At 50.2% G+C, this 21,499-nt stretch overlaps 12 protein-coding genes across 12 annotated transcripts; 6 read left to right on the plus strand and 6 right to left on the minus strand.

The window, feature by feature from the left end:
* Window positions 1-220: 220 nt before the first annotated feature.
* On the plus strand, window positions 221-2,171 carry N7525_009910 (uncharacterized protein; the record flags this gene model as incomplete). Its single annotated transcript, XM_002563968.1, has 2 exons — window positions 221-1,348; window positions 1,401-2,171. 2 exons carry the CDS (start codon window positions 221-223, stop codon window positions 2,169-2,171), a joined length of 1,899 nt encoding a protein of 632 aa, XP_002564014.1.
* A 413-nt stretch (window positions 2,172-2,584) lies between these two features.
* N7525_009911 (F-actin-capping protein subunit alpha) lies at window positions 2,585-3,862 on the plus strand (the record flags this gene model as incomplete). Its single annotated transcript, XM_002563969.1, has 7 exons — window positions 2,585-2,641; window positions 2,733-2,751; window positions 2,846-2,958; window positions 3,018-3,107; window positions 3,174-3,226; window positions 3,276-3,413; window positions 3,511-3,862. 7 exons carry the CDS (start codon window positions 2,585-2,587, stop codon window positions 3,860-3,862), a joined length of 822 nt encoding a protein of 273 aa, XP_002564015.1.
* Window positions 3,863-4,306: 444 nt separating this feature from the next.
* Window positions 4,307-5,111, plus strand: N7525_009912 (PEX11 domain protein; the record flags this gene model as incomplete). The annotated part of the gene is made up of 3 exons (XM_002563970.1): window positions 4,307-4,460; window positions 4,538-4,692; window positions 4,746-5,111. 3 exons carry the CDS (start codon window positions 4,307-4,309, stop codon window positions 5,109-5,111), a joined length of 675 nt encoding a protein of 224 aa, XP_002564016.1.
* Window positions 5,112-6,288: 1,177 nt separating this feature from the next.
* On the plus strand, window positions 6,289-7,059 carry N7525_009913 (uncharacterized protein; the record flags this gene model as incomplete). Its single annotated transcript, XM_061214898.1, has 1 exon — window positions 6,289-7,059. One exon carries the CDS (start codon window positions 6,289-6,291, stop codon window positions 7,057-7,059), a length of 771 nt encoding a protein of 256 aa, XP_061069329.1.
* A 161-nt stretch (window positions 7,060-7,220) lies between these two features.
* On the minus strand, window positions 7,221-7,742 carry N7525_009914 (uncharacterized protein; the record flags this gene model as incomplete). Its single annotated transcript, XM_002563972.1, has 1 exon — window positions 7,221-7,742. One exon carries the CDS (start codon window positions 7,740-7,742, stop codon window positions 7,221-7,223), a length of 522 nt encoding a protein of 173 aa, XP_002564018.1.
* Window positions 7,743-8,347: 605 nt separating this feature from the next.
* On the minus strand, window positions 8,348-9,379 carry N7525_009915 (D-2-hydroxyacid dehydrogenase family protein; the record flags this gene model as incomplete). The annotated part of the gene is made up of 1 exon (XM_002563973.1): window positions 8,348-9,379. One exon carries the CDS (start codon window positions 9,377-9,379, stop codon window positions 8,348-8,350), a length of 1,032 nt encoding a protein of 343 aa, XP_002564019.1.
* Window positions 9,380-9,715: 336 nt separating this feature from the next.
* N7525_009916 (uncharacterized protein) lies at window positions 9,716-10,427 on the minus strand (the record flags this gene model as incomplete). The annotated part of the gene is made up of 2 exons (XM_061214899.1): window positions 9,716-9,951; window positions 10,025-10,427. 2 exons carry the CDS (start codon window positions 10,425-10,427, stop codon window positions 9,716-9,718), a joined length of 639 nt encoding a protein of 212 aa, XP_061069330.1.
* Window positions 10,428-10,667: 240 nt separating this feature from the next.
* Window positions 10,668-11,989, minus strand: N7525_009917 (cytochrome P450; the record flags this gene model as incomplete). Its single annotated transcript, XM_002563975.2, has 4 exons — window positions 10,668-11,071; window positions 11,131-11,730; window positions 11,780-11,842; window positions 11,908-11,989. The coding sequence occupies 4 exons, from the start codon at window positions 11,987-11,989 to the stop codon at window positions 10,668-10,670; spliced, it is 1,149 nt and encodes a 382-aa protein (XP_002564021.2).
* An 816-nt stretch (window positions 11,990-12,805) lies between these two features.
* On the minus strand, window positions 12,806-13,541 carry N7525_009918 (lysozyme; the record flags this gene model as incomplete). Its single annotated transcript, XM_002563976.2, has 2 exons — window positions 12,806-13,345; window positions 13,404-13,541. 2 exons carry the CDS (start codon window positions 13,539-13,541, stop codon window positions 12,806-12,808), a joined length of 678 nt encoding a protein of 225 aa, XP_002564022.1.
* Window positions 13,542-14,367: 826 nt separating this feature from the next.
* Window positions 14,368-16,491, plus strand: N7525_009919 (putative C6 transcription factor; the record flags this gene model as incomplete). The annotated part of the gene is made up of 2 exons (XM_061214900.1): window positions 14,368-15,631; window positions 15,689-16,491. The coding sequence occupies 2 exons, from the start codon at window positions 14,368-14,370 to the stop codon at window positions 16,489-16,491; spliced, it is 2,067 nt and encodes a 688-aa protein (XP_061069331.1).
* Window positions 16,492-16,996: 505 nt separating this feature from the next.
* N7525_009920 (putative guanine deaminase) lies at window positions 16,997-18,385 on the plus strand (the record flags this gene model as incomplete). Its single annotated transcript, XM_002563978.2, has 1 exon — window positions 16,997-18,385. The coding sequence occupies one exon, from the start codon at window positions 16,997-16,999 to the stop codon at window positions 18,383-18,385; it is 1,389 nt and encodes a 462-aa protein (XP_002564024.1).
* Window positions 18,386-18,637: 252 nt separating this feature from the next.
* Window positions 18,638-21,169, minus strand: optF (uncharacterized protein; the record flags this gene model as incomplete). The annotated part of the gene is made up of 6 exons (XM_002563979.2): window positions 18,638-18,837; window positions 18,890-19,159; window positions 19,217-19,431; window positions 19,493-20,820; window positions 20,882-21,064; window positions 21,143-21,169. The coding sequence occupies 6 exons, from the start codon at window positions 21,167-21,169 to the stop codon at window positions 18,638-18,640; spliced, it is 2,223 nt and encodes a 740-aa protein (XP_002564025.2).
* Window positions 21,170-21,499: the final 330 nt, after the last annotated feature.

Genomic DNA, 21,499 nt, shown 5'->3' on the forward strand with positions numbered 1-21,499 from the left:
CTGATCTCGTTAACCGCTCTGAGCCAGCGACATGCGATGCAATGTAGACCTGACATGGATGCGAAGACTGTGTATATCTTGTTATAAACTGCAGTGCACGTGCTCCTCGGGCATTAGCTGTGGTGTTGACCCAGTTCTCTACCACGGTGCCGACGAATGATGCCCTTGACTGTTGCGCCCTTGCTCTGTATCGCTAAATCAGATCAAAGTGACCTGGATAATGGCGCAGGTTCGACCTCCAGCGCCGGGGCGCAGTACATCAGCCCACGGGTTTGAAAGCAAGCTCAGTCAACAATTAGCTCAACCTCATCAAACCGACCTAGAACACCAACTTGAACCGTCGCGTTCTCCCAAGTCGCGCTCCTTATCTGATGCGTCCAGACCTACATCTTCCACCCAACCATCGACTGGTGATCTCAGTCGAGCACCAAGCAAAGACGATAATGCAATACCCGCTCTTCCTGCAACGCCTCGAAGATCAAGTGCATCTCATTCGAACCTCTCAATAAACTTGCCTTCCAAACCCGCCGGGTCGCCATCACTTACGAACTGCGCCCCTCTCTCTCCTAAACTTGACCCATCACATATCTACGGATCCCCGGGGTCTGTTCTCCCTCGACGATCTCGGGGCCTCGACTTCTCACGCGCATGTACGAACCTACACCATTCCACCCTAGCCGAGTCGTCCCCGGATTCATCGCCCACCGTTGGAGGGCGGGGCATGGCAATACCCCAGCGACGCGGATCTCTCGGAGCGACGTCCGTTCCACCTTTTTCAACGTCGGGTCCAGCGGACCGTACAACAATCTCAAGCTCCATGTCGAGTGTGAATATGATGGAGTCGGACACAAGTAGCAGCGAGGAGGAAGATGAGTCTATGGCTGATCGCGACGATGATATGATCAATACGCCGCAGGCGACTCGCATCAGTGCGCCGAGTCCGTTTGCTAGCAATATGCAAAGCCCGGGTAACGAGTGGATGGGAGGATATTCACAAGCTGCCGCCAGCTTGATGAGCTTCCAACGCGCGCGTTTTCGCAAAGGCCGCAGTCGCCACAGCTCCAGCAGTGCAAGTGGAAACAGCACAAAGCCTAGTCCTACTCCTCACTCTCCGCCCATCATGAAGAGTGTCGAGCACTCCGGTGGTTATTTTGCCCCGCGACAGACTGCGCATTCACGCAGAGAGAGCCTCAGCTTTGGCACACGCGACCTTCGTTTGTCCGATATGAGCGACGATAGTGAGAGTCGCGCGACGCGAAGTGGAAGCCCAATTTCCACTCCACATCCAGAAGGTGGCGGTCCACTGGGAGTAATCCGTCGCGCGGTGACCCGGCGTGGGAGCTTACTTGTAAGTCGGTGCCTTTCTACTTCAGTGGTCCAGAAGCTAACTTCACTGACAGCCTAAGACTAAGACATTTGCGCGCATCCGCGCTGCTCTGATGGAGGAGGGTGCTCCAGTCGATAGCGATATGAAACGAGAAGCAGAAGTGGTCCGGCAGGTCCGCGACACCGAACCTGAATCAACACCTGCCCTCGGCGAGTTCCCGTCATTGCAACCCTCGACCTCGTTGGATTCGACAGTGACAGAAGATCCCGCGGTCAAAGCGGGAATGGATACAGCATCTACGGATACCTTTGGCAAGCAAGCCAGTCGCAACTCGGGCGGCGCCGAGTTTTGGAACTCGTTTGATGGACGATACAGAACCCCACCCCCGGTTCGCCAGGGAGGTCCCTCTATGGCAGATGAGGATATGTTTATGGATATGACTCCGTCCACGACCGTGGGCTCTGTTACCGCGGAATCCTTCAAGCAGCGTTCCCGCTCTTCCACCCCCCATGCCCCGGGTATGCCAAGTATTGGGGAGATCTGTCGCAAGCGGCGTCGTGACGATGACTTCGATCCTAATCTTTTCAAGCGCCGGGCTGTCTCGCCCAGTGTGAGTGTCCAGAGCAGTCCAGTCATGACTCATTCCAACAATGTCAGTGATATGGGCCCCAACATCTGGGGTCCGCCGCCAAAGCCGGGCCTCGGTGCACCGTTCTCCGAACGACTCAGTTCTGAATCAGGCAATGGCAATCGAACGACCTCTCATGCTGGAGGTGTGAAACGCGTCGGCCTGCAAGGGATGACCGAAGCCAGCGATGGCTTTATGAATATGAGCATTGATTGAAAGGAGCTTTTTGAATCTGTGATGCGGAATTTGGTATTCTTGTTATGCGTTCTCGGGTTACGGGCATGGTGTTTTCTCTGTGGGGGTTTTCAAGAGCATGGTGTTATTTGGGTATGGATGTTTTCAAGCAAGATACACATTTGTAATTCCAGCGAGTTTTCAGATACCTCATGGCATATTATTTTTTTTTTTATCATTCCACTTTCCAGAATGTTGATGTCTACTGTCTACATCTCATACGTACATTGTTCTGGACGTATAGTCGGCCACGTGCTTATCTCTCTCCGCCTCCGACAGCTCTTCTCTCCGCAGAGACTCCAGGCCCTCACCACTCCAAGCTCAAGTATTACCAAGGATTTAAATTGCGCTTGAACCTCTTGCTCAATATCTACTACCTTGATCATATTTTTGCCATGGCTTCCACTGTTGAACTGGCGTCTTCCTTCATCGAGGGTGCCCCGCCCGGAGAGGTATGCACGTCAACAATGATCCAGGAACCCCATTCCCTTGGTCATCGTCCGTTATGAGCTTAGGGGTGATTACTGACATGTTTTTCTTCAGCTCGCAGACGTCGTCGCCGGTAAATTGCCCTCCTAGCGCTACGCTGCCTGTCCCGATCCCCGCAACTCCAACACTTGCACGAACGGTGATACTGATCCCCACTACTTGATTAGATGTGCAAGCCTTGACTGAAGGCGAGGATATTGTTCCTTCCCTTCTGCCTGCATTCAAGCGATACAACGAGGCGCAGCTCGCAGCTGTGAAATTGCCGGGATCAAGTCAGGAGGTGGGTTTCGCTCGAGAGTGGTCTATGTCTGCAGTGGAGCTGACACATTTTCTGGGAAGGTCATTGTTAGTGGGTTTAACGAGCTCGAAGACAACCGCTACTTCGACCCGGAGAGCCAAACCTCGTTCGAGGTCGACCATACCACACAGGTAGGTTTCAGCTGACCAACTGGGGTGGTGCATTGAAGGCTCACGGGGTTTGAACGACGGTAACAGACTGCCTCTGCGGCACAATCATACGCATTGGAGTCAGAGCACGCGGACTTGATGTAAGGAATGATGTTGAAGTCTTAATAGTATTCTGCTTACCGTGTTTAGCAAATCGCTGCTCAAATTGTTCGGTGTTCATGCCCGTGAACACTACCCCAACTGCTCATATGGTGTCTACCCTATTGAGAATGATACTGTAATTGCCATCGTCTTGGTCGCCAACCGATACTCCCCCAACAACTTCTGGTGAGTGATTACACACTCTACAATCAACACTTTGGGTGGAAACTAATCATCATGGACGCTTCCCTGTCTGGGGAGGGTTGTCTGTATATCACAATAGGAACGGTCGTTTCCGCGCGATATACCAACTTCCCGTCTCCTCCTCGTCCTCTACCCTGACTGGCAACATCCACGTCGACGTGCACTACTACGAGGATGGCAACGTGGCCCTCAACACTACTAAGCCTGTCAACATTTCTATCCCCTCCGTATCCGCCGAGTCGATTGTCTCGCGCATTGCTGCGGCGGAGCGCGATTACCAGGAAGCGCTGAACCGGGCTTTCGTCCAGACATCCGAGGGCGTGTTCAAGGGTCTCCGGAGGCAGCTTCCCATTACACGACAGAAAGTGGAGTGGGAGAAGGTCGGTGGATATCGTCTGGGCCAGGATATCTCGGGCGGCAAAGGACGGTAGAGGAGACTTGGAAATATTGTCGAGTGGATGGTTTGACGAACCTGCTCGCGGTCAATAGCTGATGGACTGATATATCCCTACTATTTTTCAAGCATTGTCTCATTTTGCGTGTCAATTGTTTCATTTTCATGGTTTGCGAAGATAATCTGTAATTTGTTTTTGTAGTGCTGGACCTGTCGTTTGTATATATCCAAAACACACAACTACCAGCAAACCTCTGTCACACTCATAGAGTTACCCCAGAAAAGCAACTACGAACGATAATTAATAGCTGACTATATGTAAAGTAATTGATACACATACAGGTCTTCGAATATGCAAGGCTGAATAAGCAAAATTACTAGTGCAGTGAGATTAGCCCGCTTCCAAGCCTTTGACACACAATCCCCAACCTCCATCCCAGAAGAGTATATTGTCCCCAGAGCTCGTAGCAGTGCTGTAGCGATGATCCAACAATTTTCTCGCTTCGTCAAATCGGGCGCTGGTCTCGAAAAGACCCTTCGTCTGATCCAATGCGTGTCGCAGGTCGTCGCAGCGCTCACAATGAGCAGTGCCCTGGCCGTGCAATTGACCACGGTCAAGCTGCAATTGGCATTGGGTAAGTTGATTTCCACATCTGATGGATAGCCATACAGGTTGATTGTCGTAAATGCTGATTTTGGATTTATTGTGTAGCGCGGAGATATTTCCGCTTCTTTGGGTTCATTGACTCATTCCAGCGGATGTCCCAATTGCTGGGCAAGGATGGCTTCGGTTCGGTGGCTGGGATGCTTGAACTAGCCCAATGCACTTGTTTTGGCCTCTACTTTGTCCTGGAAGACCTGACCACGGTACATTATTTATCGCCTTTTCCCTTTGGTGAATAGGACTGACGAAGGGATAGCTTCATGCAATGGGTGTCTACGCAGTGCCCTGGAATGATCGTGTTATGGACCAAGCAAATACTTTCTGGTTCTATGCGCTCTCTTTCTCTGTTGTCGGGGCTATGTGGGCGCTGCTTGTCGGTCCCGCGGAGCAGCCTTCTAAGAAGAATGGCAAGAAAAAGAACCAGAAGACCGCCTCGGAGAAGGCTACTCCGGTCACACCGACTGCTGCCTCTGCCTGGGTCAAGCAGATCGTGGTGGATGGCTGTGATTTGCTTATCCCGCTTGAGCTTCTGGGCTGGATGCCCACTGGGGACGTGGTGGTTGGATCGACTATGGTGTTGAGTACACTGCTGACTGCTCAAGAGATCTGGGCCCGAGTGTGATTGGAATGTAGATATAGTCGTATTGGTGTCAGCTGATAGACATAGACCTTAGACTTGGATTCAAAAATGTATAGATCATGCCAACATAAGAGATGATGGCCATGAGCTGGATAGAAAAAAGAAAGCCCACACCAACCGCAGATACAATGGAATTGGGGATGAACATAGCCAAAAGCAAAAAGAATGGACTCGCGGGGAATCGAACCCCGGACCACTCCCATGCTAAGGGAGTATTATACCACTAAACCACAAGCCCAGTTCGATGGAAGTGACTGCCCATTAGCGACTGAAGAGCGGAGACCAATAATGGACGGAATGCTGTGCGGATCTTAGCCGAAAGGGTGAGTGACTCCACCAATAAAGTGCCAGTAACATCGGGAGTGGATCCTGCTCGTCCCGGGATACCCCATTAGGAAGGGAGTCGGCATTGGAGATTGGAGATCGAAGCCACTGTAGTTTTCTGCATTCGTGGTGCGAGGTGCGCCTTTTTGGACGTGGAAAGTGTACGGCATCAGCAGACCCGAGATTGAAGCCATTGTAGTCTCCTAACATTCCTGGTACAGGCTGTTTCCTTGATTGGAAAGGAGTTTGGATGGAACTTCTCGCCGAGATTGGTCTGAAAGATCGGATGTAAGTCGACTTAGAGCGGCTGTGCTGTAGTGGTTCCATCCATCAGGCGGTGGCAGTTCACCTTAGAGACTGACAGACATTATCGCGACATTGACCATTCACCGGCATAGATGCTTCTTGCCCCATTGTGGTATACTTTGCCTTGGGATATACATTGATCCATTGGGCCGATTATTGCAACCAACTTTGGAACACTGATTGGGGAGTTGCATAGCCCCACTGCACAGTGTGAGAAGACGCGGGCTATGCGAGGCTCAGCAAGTCCAGGTATCAGCATGAGAAGTAGCGAATGGAAGAAGAATCCTTGGAAGAATACTTAGTATTGATGATCTCCGACGTCATGGGAACACGAGTGCCAAGAAATTTGGAATAAAGTTCGTTTGAACCCGTGGATCGACCTGGCAGCCCAGCGCCCAATTAGGAAAGTCTCGTATTGAAGAAGACAGTATATATACCACATACACAGAAGACTGCTGAATGCCTCTGAGAGTAGTTATTCAGAGTCATTCAAAGTCATTCAGAGACCCAGAGCCAAATCACCTTGACAATGACCACAACCATTCTTGATCCTAAGACAAAGGAAATGGAGATTAACTCCTCAGCCTTGTCTATGAGATCCAACAGTACTCTAAGCACACTCATCGAGAGTCCATCCTCTTTTTATCCATCACGCATTTTAACCATCAATGCGCAAGGCATTCGCGCCTTTCGTCTCCCACTGCCATCTCGCCAAACCGAGATCTTCATCTACAACCCAGATGGCACCGAGGCCTACGTTTCCACGCGCGACAAACTTTGTTCAGGTAATGCGATCCTGTCCCACCCAGAGCGCGGAAGTCTCATACGGACGGAGTACTTCGTCGGTCCGGGCCGTGATCCCGTTGTACACCTGCTTCAACCTTCCAGTGACATTCCCGAGGAACTGAGTGTCACTGGGAAATGGACCTCCCGCACAATGCGCTTTCGTATGCCTGATGGTAAACAGTTCGAATGGGAATATGCCAAGGAAAAAAGGGCAGATGGGCAGAAAGTCAATTTGATCGTTTTTCGTGCAGTGGAAGAAGAGAAGGGCAAGAGTGAAGAGACTCGGGGCTATAGGATTGCACAGCTAGTTCGAGGAGAGGATTCTCGGACGCCCGGCACATCGCGATCTTCTGCGGGCAATGGGGGTGAATTGCAGATTGATGAAGCTGCGTTACAGTCCCTGGAACTGGATGAAGCGGTTATTGTTGCAACTTGTTTGATGATGTTGAAGAAAGAGATTGACCGACGTAGACTGATTCAATTTGCATTGATCGGGGGAGCTGGTGGTAGTTGAGATTTATGGAAAGGTTGGCAGGTCGTTGGAAGGTCTGTGTATTTTTAGTTCTCTCAACGCTAGTATCTATTTCTCTCTATTTTCTATTTGGATATTTGGATATCTTCTTTTCGAAACTTTATAAGCACCCAAGTCCTCCAATTGTTTGGGGTGCCAGCCCCTCAATTGGCCTTCTCGTTCAACAATTCAGATATGTGGTCATTAAGCCAGTACCCGTTCAGCTTGTCGGACATGTCCTTGGCCCCGGAGATCCAGCCTCTGCAGATCCCGTCCCCTGCCCCGCAGGTACACTGGAATGCCTGGTCCATGTCCCACTCGGTGCTGGGGTAGAAGAAGGTGAGGGCATCGCCTGCCTTCAAAGGACGGTCGTCCACAACACGCACCTCCATGCGGCCCATGTCGAAAACCAACGATGGCGCGCATGAGTGGTTGCAGTAGACTAGGTCGGAGTTGAGTTCGATGTGAGTGTCGCGGCCGGTTTGCACACTCGTGTAGGCTTTCTTTCCGGGAGTTGCCGTAGTGATCTTGGCGAAGAGGGCGCCCGCGGGGAGGTCCACGAGAGAATAAGCTCCGCTTGCGAATGCTTTCGTACTGCGTTCAACACGCAGACAGTCGGGATGGGTCGGAGGAGGGAAGTTTGCAAAGGCGGGCGTCACGGGAATGGGATCGGCGGATGGGGCCATATTGACGGAGGTATGGAGAAGGGTATAATAGGACGATATGAGGGTAGGATAGGAGAATAGGAGAATAGGAGAATAGGAGAACAGGAGAACAGGAGAACGAGATAAGGTGAATGAAAATGAAGGGGAAATACCTGGGGTTTTATTGGGGTAGAGGTAGTGATGTACAGATGTAGACAACATCCCACATTGTTCCCTTCAACCGAGGTCTTTCCGCTCGGAAGACCGAGGCACAGGCCCCTGAAACGAAATTAATTGTCTCAAAATAAAGAGTCTTTATGTATTTATGTAGATATTTAGACATTTAGACTCGTGAACGTGGACCTCTAGCCGGTGATCGTACGCATTCGTCATTCGGTGAGCCTCCACATGCAGAACAAGCCCACATTCTCGGCTTCATTCTCGAAATGGTAAGGGACTGGGGTAAATTGGACTCTGCACTGTCTACGTCAGCAATTGAATTCCTTAAAGAAAAGTTTGAAACCATCCCACAATTCCTGTTCGTAGAGTCCGACTCTCTCGGATGGTTCCTGTTCTGCATTGTATTTTCACCTTTTCATTTCTAATGTTGAACTCAGTTTATTTCCTATTTACATGTCTATTGTACATCAGTTCATCCTACGTAGTAGCTCCTGTCCATTTAACCACCGCTCCAAATTCTCAGCTGTTTCGCGATACCACCCCCGCAATAGCTCCTCCTCTCCATATCCCATGTGGGGGGAAAGCAGAACTTCACTGCGTCCATCTTGGCCCCAGTGAGTAGTACGCCAAGGGCTATCGAGAGGTAATGGCTCCAGGTCAAAGACATCTAATGCGGCGCCACGGATGCGGCCCGCATTCAAGGCCTCGAGGAGGGCCTGCTCCTCAATTAAGGGTCCACGCGAAGTATTGATGATCAATGCAGACGATCGCATATTTGCTATTTCAGCCGCCCCAATGATTCCACGGCTTCGATCCGATAGCACACTGTGTACACTAACGATATCGGCATGTGCGAAGAATTCCTCTTTAGACGCAGCGACGGCAAATGTCCCCGCTGGCAGACCCTGAGCGTGAGCTTGCTCGTCCGCCTTTTCCTGTGTCAAATTTGTTGACCATGCGAGAACTTTCATCCCAAACGCCAGAGTGCCAATATTTCCTACTTGGGACCCGAGTTTCCCCAGGCCAAGAAGTCCCAGTGTCTTCCCGGATAAGTTGATCCCAAGGGAGCCTTGCCATGCACCACGTTTGACCGCTGCATCGTCGCGTGCTATATTTCGGGCAAGCCCCAATATCAAAGCCCATGTATGTTGAACGGTCGAATTCACACCGGGTGGACGGCCCTCGGTGCCTGCAACGGCCACATTGGATCGTGTAAATGCCTCGAGATCTAGCGCCAGGTTGCGGGTACCCGTGGTCAAAAGGAGTTTCAAATTTGGGAGAGAGGCAATTGCATCGGCTGCAAAAGGTGTCCGCTCGCGCATTGCTAAGATAATATCGAAGGGAAGGAGTCGTTGGACAAGAGCAGCATGTTGTGCTGGATCGCGGGGGTCGAGGGTTTCGGGGAAACTGGAAATTTCAACTCGCGACTCGAGGGAGGTAAAATAGGCCGGTGCAATTCCCTGATAATCGTCAAGGATTGCAAACTTGAGCGGAGCCATTACAGAGATGAATATATGAGAAAGGAAAGAGGGCAAAGGGTATCGGGGGAGCAAGAAATTCCTGGGGAAATGACGTCGGCAGTTTGTTTATCCACTCAACTATTACGGAGTACCTAGGTAGTGTACCTAGGTAGGTACATAGGTACATAGGTACCTACACACATATGTGAGTAGTAAACATACATTTTAATTTAGCTATACCAGCAAGACATTGCCAGGCATTGAGGTAGTATGTATTCTAAACCTATCCCGGTTTGGTAAATGTACCTGATGCATATACACCTGTACATATTCATCTCCCGTTCCAACAGTAGATCTATATGAACATTGCACCCCCTATTGTGAAACTGGATCCCTCATCATCAGGAAAAAGGATTCTTGCCCAACACCACCAAATTGTGTGTAATCCATAACTACCTCCTCTAATATCTTCCATCCGTGTTTGAGGTAAATGGGAACACCCTCGGGCGTACCCTCAAGGAAGATGCGTGACTGGGAGGCATCTGCTTTTTCCATGCCCCATTTCAAGACAGCGGAACCAAACCCTCGCCCTTGATATTCCGGCAGGGTAGCTAGCAGATCGAGGACTGGTGAACTGTTTGAGCCAGAAAGAACCCCCTGTCGGGAATTTGGGGGGCCACTTACCGATATCGTTCTCTGTCGTGTATCGCTTGCGACTCTCCTCTAGGAGTTTTTTGAAGCCATTAAAAACACCCTTGTTCATTTGTTGGGGTGCATGTGGAATGGAGTCCTTGGCCAAAAACACTGCTTTTTCACTTAGAGGAACCAGACTCGGACCAAATGATGCTGGAAACTGCCAACGGCTGTAGGTCGCCAGTTCCCCACTGACTGGATCATGGATCTTGAGGACGTGCATATTGGGGTTGGCAAGATGTTTCATTCCCACAACGATCTTGTATTCCTGCACTCTGCTCAGGGTGGTTCCTGGAAAAACTTCTTGGAGGTAACGGCGGCCTTGAAAGCTTTGCACGTTGACTTTGGCAAGTGCTGGTCCATCGGGCTCGGTGGCATATTTGATGAGATCCATGATTCTTCTCCTATAGAAAAAGGATGAATGGGAAGCGAAGGATGCAGAGAATATCCTTGGAATCTCAAAGAAGATATACTGGATATACCTAGGTAGCCTGGTGTGAGTCAAGAGACACTAATCCCCTTCGGTTCTCCGTTCCCTCGGATTTCCCCTCATTCAGCTCAACTTCGATTTCTTAAGATGGAAATAATTCCATAATAATATTGTTTTCTATAGTACAGACTGCATTCTTGATTTCTACCCCTTTCGCTTTCTAACCTCCAGCTTTGCATCTGGATCACTCAGCATTTCAAACCCCATCTCCACAATCCTGGGTGTTATCCCTTCAGGGATCCTGACATCATAAGTCAAAAGAATCTTCGCCAGAGCAATCTTGACTTCATTGCTAGCGAAGAATCTCCCAGGACAAATTGGCTTTCCAATTCCAAAAGCAATATGCTCTGGGCTCGTGGATGCTAGTGCTGCCGCAGTATTACCGGATTTGCGAAGACGAAGAAAGCGGTAGGCGTCATAAGAGAATGGATCGGGGTACACTGCTGGATCCCACATAATGGATGCATCAACGGCAACATTCGTTCCGCGAGGGATAGTCATGCCGTTGGGAAGAATAACATCTTGCAGGGCTTTTCGCTCAAGATTTACTGTGGGAGAGTGAGTCTACTATCTTGAGAGTACTGATGAGTTGGAAGTAGACGCGTACCTAACAACCCCGGTTTGAGCCGTTGTGTTTCCTTTACTGCGCTGTCCAACAGCTGCATCTTGAAGACACCTGCAGTTGTCCATCCACTCTCCTCGATAGCTTTCTGTGCTTCATCTCGTAGAACCGGAATCAGATCTGGGTGCATACAAATATCCAGTAGGGACTGCTTGAGTAGCTCGGAAGTTGTGTGCATTGCGCTTATCGCAAATGCGATTTGCGCTGCAGCGGCATCATAGGGGCGTCCGGCAGCGGTTTCTTCAAGCCACTGTATAGTATCCTCAAACTTTTCCGTCTTACCAGGCTCAATGGATTGAGACTGCCCGTACCCCCTGCGGTCGAAGATTGGCTGCAACATAGTCCGAGCAAGATGAATTTGCTGACGGCACTTTCTGAGTTCTGGTAAGAACCAATGGACCAATGGACGAAGAAAAGCCGGCAAGGCGCGGAGAGATCGAATCCCCATAAAGGTATTCATTGACGAAGTGAGAATTAGCTCTTGCCACTTAGGATCACGAGCTAATTCAGGACCGACGAAGACAGATGCTGACATTCGCCCGACGAAGCGGACTGCGTGTTGAGACCAATCAACGGTGTGCCATTCTGAAGAGTAAGTCAGTCAAGCATTCTAACCCGGTATATAAAGACCTACCATCGTAATCCGTCCAGGTGTCTTCTAGAGCCTCCGTAAGATGTTCATGAAACAGCCCACACTCTGTGATGGAAGGCCATATTAGTGAGACTCCGATGTGAATCATGGGTCCTGAAGCTGCCACGTACGACTGCTCTGATTGTTCAATTTTGTTTTGGTGACATTAATAAGTATCTTCCTGGGATCAGTAACAACTCTCTGACCATCCATCCCGGGGTATGCCGCAAAATATTGCTGTATGAAATCGTGTCGTCAGTTCCCTTCTCTCATCGGCAAAGACAACTGCAACATACATCGTGGACAAGCGCCTGATGATCTAGATCCGGACAGTTTTTCAGCCACTCTGTATACGATGCTGGGAGAATCACCCGAGAGCCAAGATTGGTTATGATGCGAAATGGGCCGTCAAACTGAAGCGTGTACATTAGACGCAGCGTTTTTGTAGGAAAGGAGCCCAACTTGCCTTCTGAATTCCTTCTTTGATTAAACCCCTGGCATCTGACATGAACTTTGACTGAGCCTTTTTCAAAGTTACATCTCTGGAGTACGAGTTGACAATCGGTATTGTCAGTTCTCCCGTCCGGCGCCATGCGAGGACAACAAGGAAGCCCAAGAGGGCTGTCGACAGAAGATATACGCCAGAAAGATCTTTCATAAGAAAGCCATCTGAGTGGAAAACAAGATATGACATTGTTTCTTGAAACTTTTGTCCCCATCAAAAGCAAATTGTCTAGACAAGGGACCATTTAAGTATGCGATGAGAATATAGATGCGAGTCACGTGCACGTCCCTTTTGGGTGCCCGGGATCCGTCACGATGAATAAGAATGAGTCAGTGGACTACCTAGGTACAACATACATTATATAATGTATCGCGTCTGGTATATAACGATCAATTCCACTGCCATTCAATCAAATAGGTAGAAAAGGCTGAGATGTACAAGTATCTGCGCAAAACGAACCAAAATTCAATGGGTACATATCCATTGTACATCTTGCGGGAAATTCTCAGACCAACTGACTATCTTTAAGCAGCGGTCTTGGCAAATGTCTTCAGAGAGGCCTCACTGCCATTCCAAATTTCTGAGTCACCTCCGAAGCTATACGCGTCCGAGTTCTGCCAGAAGCTCTGGAAAGGCCAGCCACCGGGGATAGTGCCGACCGAAGTGCTGTATCGAGCCAGAACCAACGGGTAGTCCTGGCTGAACGCCGTGCTGCCACCAGTGCAGGTATTCCACCAGTCGGCGGTGGTGTAGATCATAGGGTAGCGGCCAGCGGCGCTCTTGTAGGTCTCGCCAAAGTCCTTGATCCAGGAAACCATGGCTGAATGGCTGAGCCCATAGCAGGTTGCGCCGGATGGGTTGTATTCAATGTCCAGCATGCCGGGCAGGGTTAGGCCATCATCAGACCAACCACCACCGTGGGCGATGAAGTACTTGGCTTGCGCGGCACCAGTGCTACTGTCGGGGTGGGCAAAGTGATAGCCACCACGGATCAGACCGGCGCTAGTGGCACCCTGGTATTGGCTCGAGAAAGAGCTAGAGATGAAGCTGGTACCCTCAGTCGCCTAGTATAGTTAGTATTGTGACGGATGACGGATTCGTAGTAACTTTGGGAAAACCCACCTTGATCATGACGAAGCGTGCACCGGCAGCATAAGCACCGGCAAAGTCCACTTTAGGTTGATAGCCAGAAATGTCGAAGCCCTGGACACTGGCGCTGGCAGCGGTGGCGAACAGGAGAGGGAGGGCGTTAATCTTCATGGTGAGATTGCGACTGAGACTGGGATTGTCAACGGAGAGTGTATTAAGTGAATGTAAGTTAGTGACCAAGATTTTGGGAGGGGAATTGGGGGCTTATTTATGTGTTTTCCAGGCAATGAAGCTTCAATGCAGTTGCAACCTCGGGACCATAAAATCACACGGTCATGCAGTAGCAAAAGGTTGTATAGTGGAAACACGAGGGTCCATCTCTCTCATCCCACTTCAGGTATGTACAATGCAGATCGGTTCCTGCATGTTGTTTTGATGTTTCAACGCAGAGCTAGACTGGTCCATATAGCATCCGGGGAGGTTCCATGAAGGGATTCGGCGTATGTGTATGAGGGAAAGTGCCTACCAAATTGAACAGATATTGGATAATTCAACTTGAGATCTTGTCTCTGAACACCTCCAATATGATCATATAATAGAGCACTGTACAGAGTATATAGTGATTGTATCCGGAGACGAGGAACTGCAAAGTAACCCTAAAATCCCTAGATAGGCCTGATGAAACAGGGATATTGAGATATAATTACCGGATAAATGTAGAAATACGGGAGATAAATATAGAATAATCGAATAATCGAACAATCGAACAATCGAATTAATCTCAAAGCCATAATCTCGCAGAATGATAACTCTTTCGGCCATCGGTGCTTCGCCTATGTAAGCGAAAGTAACCCCGGGGGATGGGCTAAGCTCTTCTCCCCCCCCACTTTTCCATATCTTCCTCTCTCAATACCTACAGTACTATGAACGTGTGCTTTTCTTTAATCACAATTGGTGGCTGTGCTCGGGAAATGGATAGCTTAAGTGACCCCCGACCATGAGCACATCTGGAAATAAGGATTTCCGCGATCAGCTGGGGAAGTTCCGCTTGGATTCGATCAACACTACCCCGACCTGGCCTCAACCAACCCCAGTTCGTCATGAGTCTATAGATGTCTCGCAAGCTCGCAGCAAACGAGTATCAACAGCCTGTGACTTTTGTCGCAAAAGGAAGAAGAAATGCGACTTTCGATACCCCAACTGTTCCGCCTGCACCCGCGCCGGAGTCCGATGCACCATACCCCCGCCCGGTCCTCAAGTCGCTAGCGCCTCCGTTCCCCGAGACCAGCTGGAAAATTTGCAGAAACGAGTACGGTGGCTGGAGGAGGTTGTCCGCCGCAAGTCGGGCCTTTCGGTGTCGGAATTGCCGACGGGAACACCGGTCGATGGCGAGGGAGATCCGGATTGGTGGTATCAGGTCCCCGCTATGATTGCGACCGGGGGTAATCGTTCGACCTCAATTCCGAGCCCTGCCGGCAGTGGTGGTTCGTCCGCGACTGCAGGACCCTCGGAGGCATCGCCGGGAGTAGGAACCGAACTCCCCAACATCGGCGAGATCTTTCGCGATCAGCTGGAGCATCGCCGACCGTCAGTTGCACGACCTTCCTCCGCGCCGCGAGTCATGCGCTTGTCGTCGTTGGAGGCAGCGGAACGGCTAACGGGGCAATATTTCGATAGTATTGGATACCAGTACCCGTTCCTGTCCCGTCCGGAGTTTATGGCCCATCTGCGCCATATCTACACGGGTGGTGTTCCATCGCCGGAAACCCATCACTCTTATCATATTGTCATTGCTATTTCGCTTCTGATTGGGTCTGCAGACCCGACCCAGGCAGCTGAATTTTACCATGCCAGCCAGGAGACGCTTCCACTGGCGTTGCAAAATGAAGACTTGCCGGCTGTACGGGCACTGCTGGGATTGGCCTTGTATACCATGTTTGCGACTGCTGGCCCCAGTATTTGGCATGTGTTGGGTGCGACAATGCGATTGTCGATTAGTATGGGTCTGCACAAAGCGCGGTCGTATCCTAGCATTGCCGAGGAGGAGATGGCCAAGCGCGCCTTCTGGAGTCTTTACAACCTGGACCGTCTCATCGCTAGCACCTTGGGTCGGCCATTGGGAATTGCCGACGACGATATTAGCGTGGGTCTTCTGCGAGAACTCAATGACGATGAAACCGAAGCGCCTGGCGCCAGCGCGATGACGATCCCTTTGCAGGTGATACGTCTGCGGCGAATATTTTCACGCATCTATCAATACTGTAAGTGAATTTGAGTCTCACCTGCTTGTTGTATTCCTCTGACTGTTCCACTTGTAGTATATAGCAGCCTGCCACGACTGACAGCCCAAGAAGCTACCGCTACGCTCAGTCGATTCCGCCATGAGGTTGATGACTGGCGCATGACGGCTCCAGTATATCCATCCGCACTTCTCTATTCTACCTCTTATTACGATTATCTCTATTACACAACACTGCTCTTGATGTACCGCCCCAGCCCACGCAATCCGACGCCCGACATTACCAGTATCATCAGCTGTGGCGAATCCAGTATCCAAGTCATTCGATCCTATTGGGACAGCTACTCAGTTGGCAAGCTGAAATGGATCTGGTTAACTCTGAGTCAAGTTTATTTTGCTGGTATCACTATCCTGTGGTGCCTTGAGCAGAATGCGCGCTCATTACGCGAGTCTCAGCCTGCCCCCTGGCACCCTGAAGAACAGACCATGCGACGTGCTATTCAGGCGGTTGTCGTGCTCTTGGAAGAATTTGGCAAGCGTCGGCCTGGGGTGGACCGGTTAGCAGAGACATTCCGGCACCAGAGTACAGTGATCTTCAGCCAAATGGCCTATCAGCAGCAATTAGAACAGCAGCAACATCTCCATCACCCACAACATCAACCACAACCACCTCCGCCACCACCACCTGCACTCCTTCCACCTCATCCAATGTCTTTGGCCGCACCCCCTCCACCTCCAGTTCCACTTGCCCCAGTTCTCGACGACGTGTTGCTCGTGGATGGCAGTGGGACTGTCCCAATGATCGACCCGCAGATGGCGGAACAACTCTTCTATTCCTACAATTGGTTCCAAGAGGAGATGGCATCATACTATACCCTTTGAACAAATCTTTTTCTCTGTATTTAAACTGTGCTCTATTGGGGATAGACGGAGTTTTCCACCGGGCTAGGCATTTTGCTTTCATGTTAATACTTTGAGAGTTCGTCACAAGTAAAAACAACAGGACAGACCCGATCAGATTAAGCATCATTTCAATGTCTGCGACATGATCTTTTATATAGTTCATGGTCACCAGGGCAGATATGAGAATGGGTTGGTACATACAATTTAACACTCGCACCCAACTCAAAGGAATAGACTCTTCAGATTTGAAGTATAGAAGACTTATTTTTGGATTTCAGCTAAAATGAAGAGCACCACAATCACAGGTTGTCGATGTTCAGGCTTCCACAGCACCTGGGCACCTGCACCTGCGGGCACCTGGGCACCATATGCCGATTATTAATTTCCCGCTGATCTCCATTCATCTCCATTTACCTTTTATATTTTGCGGAACTACGGCCATCATAGTAGAACCATTGGCCATAGTCTCTTTATTTTGTGTATCATGGAAGAACTCGACAAGAACGCCACCCCGGTCTCTGGGCTGCCCCTCGGCTTTCATGGCACAGTGATCCATTCCCGAAGTCTGGATGACCTCGAGATCCTGGAGAATTGCATTGTGATTGTGGGAATAGATGGCAAGATTCAGGCGCTACAAGCAGATGTGGAATCGGATCAGATCAACTCCATTGTCTCGGAAAATGGCTATGTGCCGGACGTTTTCCCAGTGAAATATCTCAAGCGCGGGGGATTTCTGTGCCCCGGCTTTGTTGATACTCACAACCATGCACCGCAGTGGGCACAGCGTGGTGTGGGAAGAGGGATTTCCTTGCTCGACTGGTTGGATAAGGTCACTTTTGCCCACGAGGCCAAGTTCCAAGATCCGGAATATGCCAAACACATGTACGCCTCTTGCGTGACGGGTCTTTTACAACAGGGCATCACCACCGCATCATATTACGGCTCCCATCATGGGCAGGCAACTTGCATTCTGGCTGATGTCTGCTTTGAAAAAGGACAGCGCGCTCTGGTGGGCAAGTGTAACATGAACCGGAATGCCCCGGACTGGTATCGGGATCCGTCGGTGTCCGACTCACTGCGCGAAACGCGTGAGCTCATCCACCATGTTCAGAAACTTGATCCGGAATCCCGTCTGGTGAAACCAATACTGACGCCACGCTTTGCGATATGTTGTGAGCCGGAATTACTGGACGGGCTTGGTGCCATCGCCCGTGAACATCCCGATCTCCCAATACAGACCCATTTCAATGAAGCAAAGCAGGAGATCGAGTTCACGCATCAGCTCTTTCCAGAATTTGATACGGAAGCTGATCTCTATCAGCGATATGGTTTGTTGAATGATCGATCCATCCTTGCCCACTGTATCTTTTTACAAGAAGGAGAGATGCGTCGCATCCAGGAACTTGGTTGCGGGATTTCCCATTGCCCAATCTCCAACACCACCATGCAAGATTTTATGGTAGCACCTGTGCGAGAGTATCTGCGCCGCGGTATCAAGGTGGGCCTGGGAACTGATAGTGGTGGTGGCTACTCGTCATCCATACTGGATGCAATGAAACAGGCTTTCATTGTATCGAATGCGCAGCAGATGTTGACCCAAGGACGGGACCCTGCCCTTTCTTTGTGCGAAGGCTTCTTTCTCGCCACCCTAGGTGGTGCGCAAGTGTGTGGTCTCGATGACCGGGTTGGTAACTTTGCAGTTGGCAAAGAGTTTGATGCGCTCGAAGTCCATACCAATCTTGGCCAAGCAGGAGTCATGAGCCCAGTCGAAGATGAAGATACCCTCCAGGTGATATTCGAGAAGTTTCTGATGACTGGGGATGATCGGAATATTGTCAAAGTCTATGTGAGCGGTCGGTCGGTCAAGCTTTGATGGTCAGTCTTAATTTATGTGCAATGAGAAATGAGATATGATATAGTGATGAGGTACAATGTGAGAATAAACGCCCACCCCCCCCCGTAGCCCATTCCGTAGGGGTATCCAAAAGATCATTTTCGACTCCTGCGTACCCAGGATATTGTATATTAAAAATAAGAGATGCAAAGTGCACCCAAGAAACAGTGATTACGGCAATATATGGAGATAGAAGGAGGCCAAGATGAAGTTGAGATCAAGCGTTGCTGATCACTCCCAAGTTCCCTTCGGGGGCCCAAAGTAGCCACGCGCTGGTAACTCCAGGTAGGGCGTGCCTCTGCCGTCGGCTGTTGTTTTCGACACGATATTTCCCCACCAACCCAACGAACCGGCCGGAAGAGTTATGCAAAAGAAGATGATTACCGTCGCGACTGCAACGCCGCAGTCTAGCGCGGCGGATAACACATAATCTGCGGGCAGTCAGCAAAAGAGGCAACGATGAAGGAGAAACGATAAACATACTGTATTTCGACCACCACGCGGGTTTGCGGCGACGGAGTACGCCATTGAATATCAAGTTGACTATCCACCACGAGGAGAAGCTGATACCTGTAGCGGGTGGGACCATACTCATTGCACCGAAGGCGACGGGCCACGAGATGTAATTGACAGCTTTCCAACGACGACCTAGAAGATAGGTAATGACTACCGCCGCCGGTCCGACCAGGAAAAACCAAAGCAAATTGCTATATATCTGCCCCGAAGAAAACAATCGGCCTGGACCAACAGCACCTGAAGGTTGATTAGCTTTGTGACCTGGCAGAACATCGACGATAATATGGAACTCACCCCAAATGAGAGACGAAGAGTAGGTGACTTTTCCATGAGGGCAGATGAAATTCCCCTCGGCCTCGGGGGTGCACACACCATCAATTCTGGTAATCATGAACACTGTCACACCACATTGAACGATAGCCCCGATGAGTGTGGCAAGGCCTTGAGCTACAAACAGAAGCCGTGGGGCGATGTGCATATAATGAGCCAACTTCATATCGGCGACAAATCTAATACGGTGTATCGTGTTAACACGTATTGATTTTCTTTTTGGGACAGAATGTAACTCACTCGAGTCCTTGCTGGACGGCGACATAACCATAGAATTTGAAAGTCATGTTGGCCACTGGCTGCCCGAGGAAGGCATATCCGCCAATGAATTCCGTGAGCAGGTTGAGTTGGTTACTGCTGATATTTGTGAGGGCTTGGATGACCCCAACAGGAATAAAGTAGACCGCTGGTAACACGAATGCCACAAGCACACCCCATGCCGGTAGACCCGTGTGCCACACCTCGTTGGTCACAATGCTCAAAACGAACATCAGGACAGTAACTGCGGCAAACCACCACCAGGGTACGGCTCGATATGAAGACATCAGTCGACTATGGACGTCTTGTTTGCTGGTCCCTTTCCATTGTTGCCACAAGTCTTTCCCATGATACAACGCGATATGGAAGAAGATGCCCGTCAAGTTAGCAAAGGCAACACCGAATGTGATTGCAAAGCCAGCCGGTAGAAACATGGGCGAATAGTCTCGATAAGCAGTTTCGTCAATACTCCCACCCGAGCCCATGATACGACTGGTGTTATAAGGCACTCCAGTATTATCGAAGGTGTCGGAGTTGAGCAGCGGCAGGTGTGCGGAATACCAGGTGTTGGTGTAGTAAACGAGCGGACACACAAGCCAAAAGAAGAGCGCAAATGATCCCATCACATTAAGACCAGCCCAAAAGGGAACAAGTAGAGGGCTCTGATTGGCGTAGACAACCTGGGCCCAGTCGAAGGTCAATACCGACATTCCCAGTCCGGTGGTTTGTCCAAAGAGCTGGTTCACCACTACGTTGGATGGCACGATCCAGCAGATGAAGGCGAATGTGCTGAGACCCGTAAAAAGATATCCCGGGACGAAGTACCAGATGGCGCCACCGATGAAAACATAAAGAAAGAAGCGGAGACGTGTGAGTTGCCAGCCATCTGCGATAAGATTGGAGCGAGAATGGAGAGTGGTCAATAGTGCTGCGTTTGACAACACCTGCGGCCAAAGCATCGATGCCGGGCCGACTAGCCAGCGCGAGGCCATGCCAGCTAAGCCGAAGCCAAACAATTGCGTGGTAACACACAATAAGACTTCAAATCCACCCTGCGATGGCATGTTATAGAACTTGACAAGCGCTTCGATAACTTGGGTGGCAGCAGCAGACCCAATAGAGACGTTCGCCATGATTGTGATCAAGGCATGCTCCTTGATATTGAAATCCCGGTCGGGATTCAGCAGTCCGAGGGGAATCCATTTCGCCCAGGCACATCCTAGTGGGAAAGCTAGCAATTGTGCCACTAGAGCACTGATTTTCACACTGGGCTGTCGTAAGCTGAAGAACTGGTTCAGTCCACTACCGACCTGTGCCGGCGGTTAGTATTATCTTGCCGATCGCCCGGTCGCATAAAGCCATAAGACATACGATGGTGAACACAATTCCAATGGTCCACATGCGGACTGTATTAACAGGCAGCGTCAAGTCATTGACTGGCTGGATGACAGCCCGCACCTCGGGAAAAGGCGAATCATCGGCTTCATAGGGTAAGATCTTCTCGGCATCCCGATCGTGAAGGATGGCAATTTCATGTTGGTCCGAGAGAGTGTTCTGGGACGTGAAACAGTTAATTTAACTACAACATAGATATGCGGGACACCTGGAGAGATCCGAAAAACGGGCACCCACCTGGTTCTTCTCCGCTCCCTCCATCATGAACCCGGTCTGCAAGAGCCCCTAGCAAGTAAGGGATGGAGCACAGCTAACCCTAGTTTAGTGTTGGGTCGGCTTGAGCCGAATGGGTAAACCAACTAGGTAGGGATGGCTGCATGAAGTGTCTCCAGATACGGAGTACTCCATACAGGGATGTCCACGAACTAACAAAATGGCCAATAAAGAAAGAGGAACCTATCACATCACTTCCCCGGATTGCGTTCTCTTGGATAGGATTGGGTAGACAGTTAAAAATGGATATCCAACGTCCGAAGGAAAAGGAAAGAAATTGACAGACAGGGATTGCGACGTCGGAAGAAACCGTTATCGACC

The sequence above is a fragment of the Penicillium rubens genome, assembly GCF_028828025.1.
Source record: "Penicillium rubens strain IBT 27055 chromosome Unknown utg000003l_segment0_segment0, whole genome shotgun sequence".
Taxonomy (NCBI): Eukaryota; Fungi; Ascomycota; class Eurotiomycetes; order Eurotiales; family Aspergillaceae; genus Penicillium; species Penicillium rubens.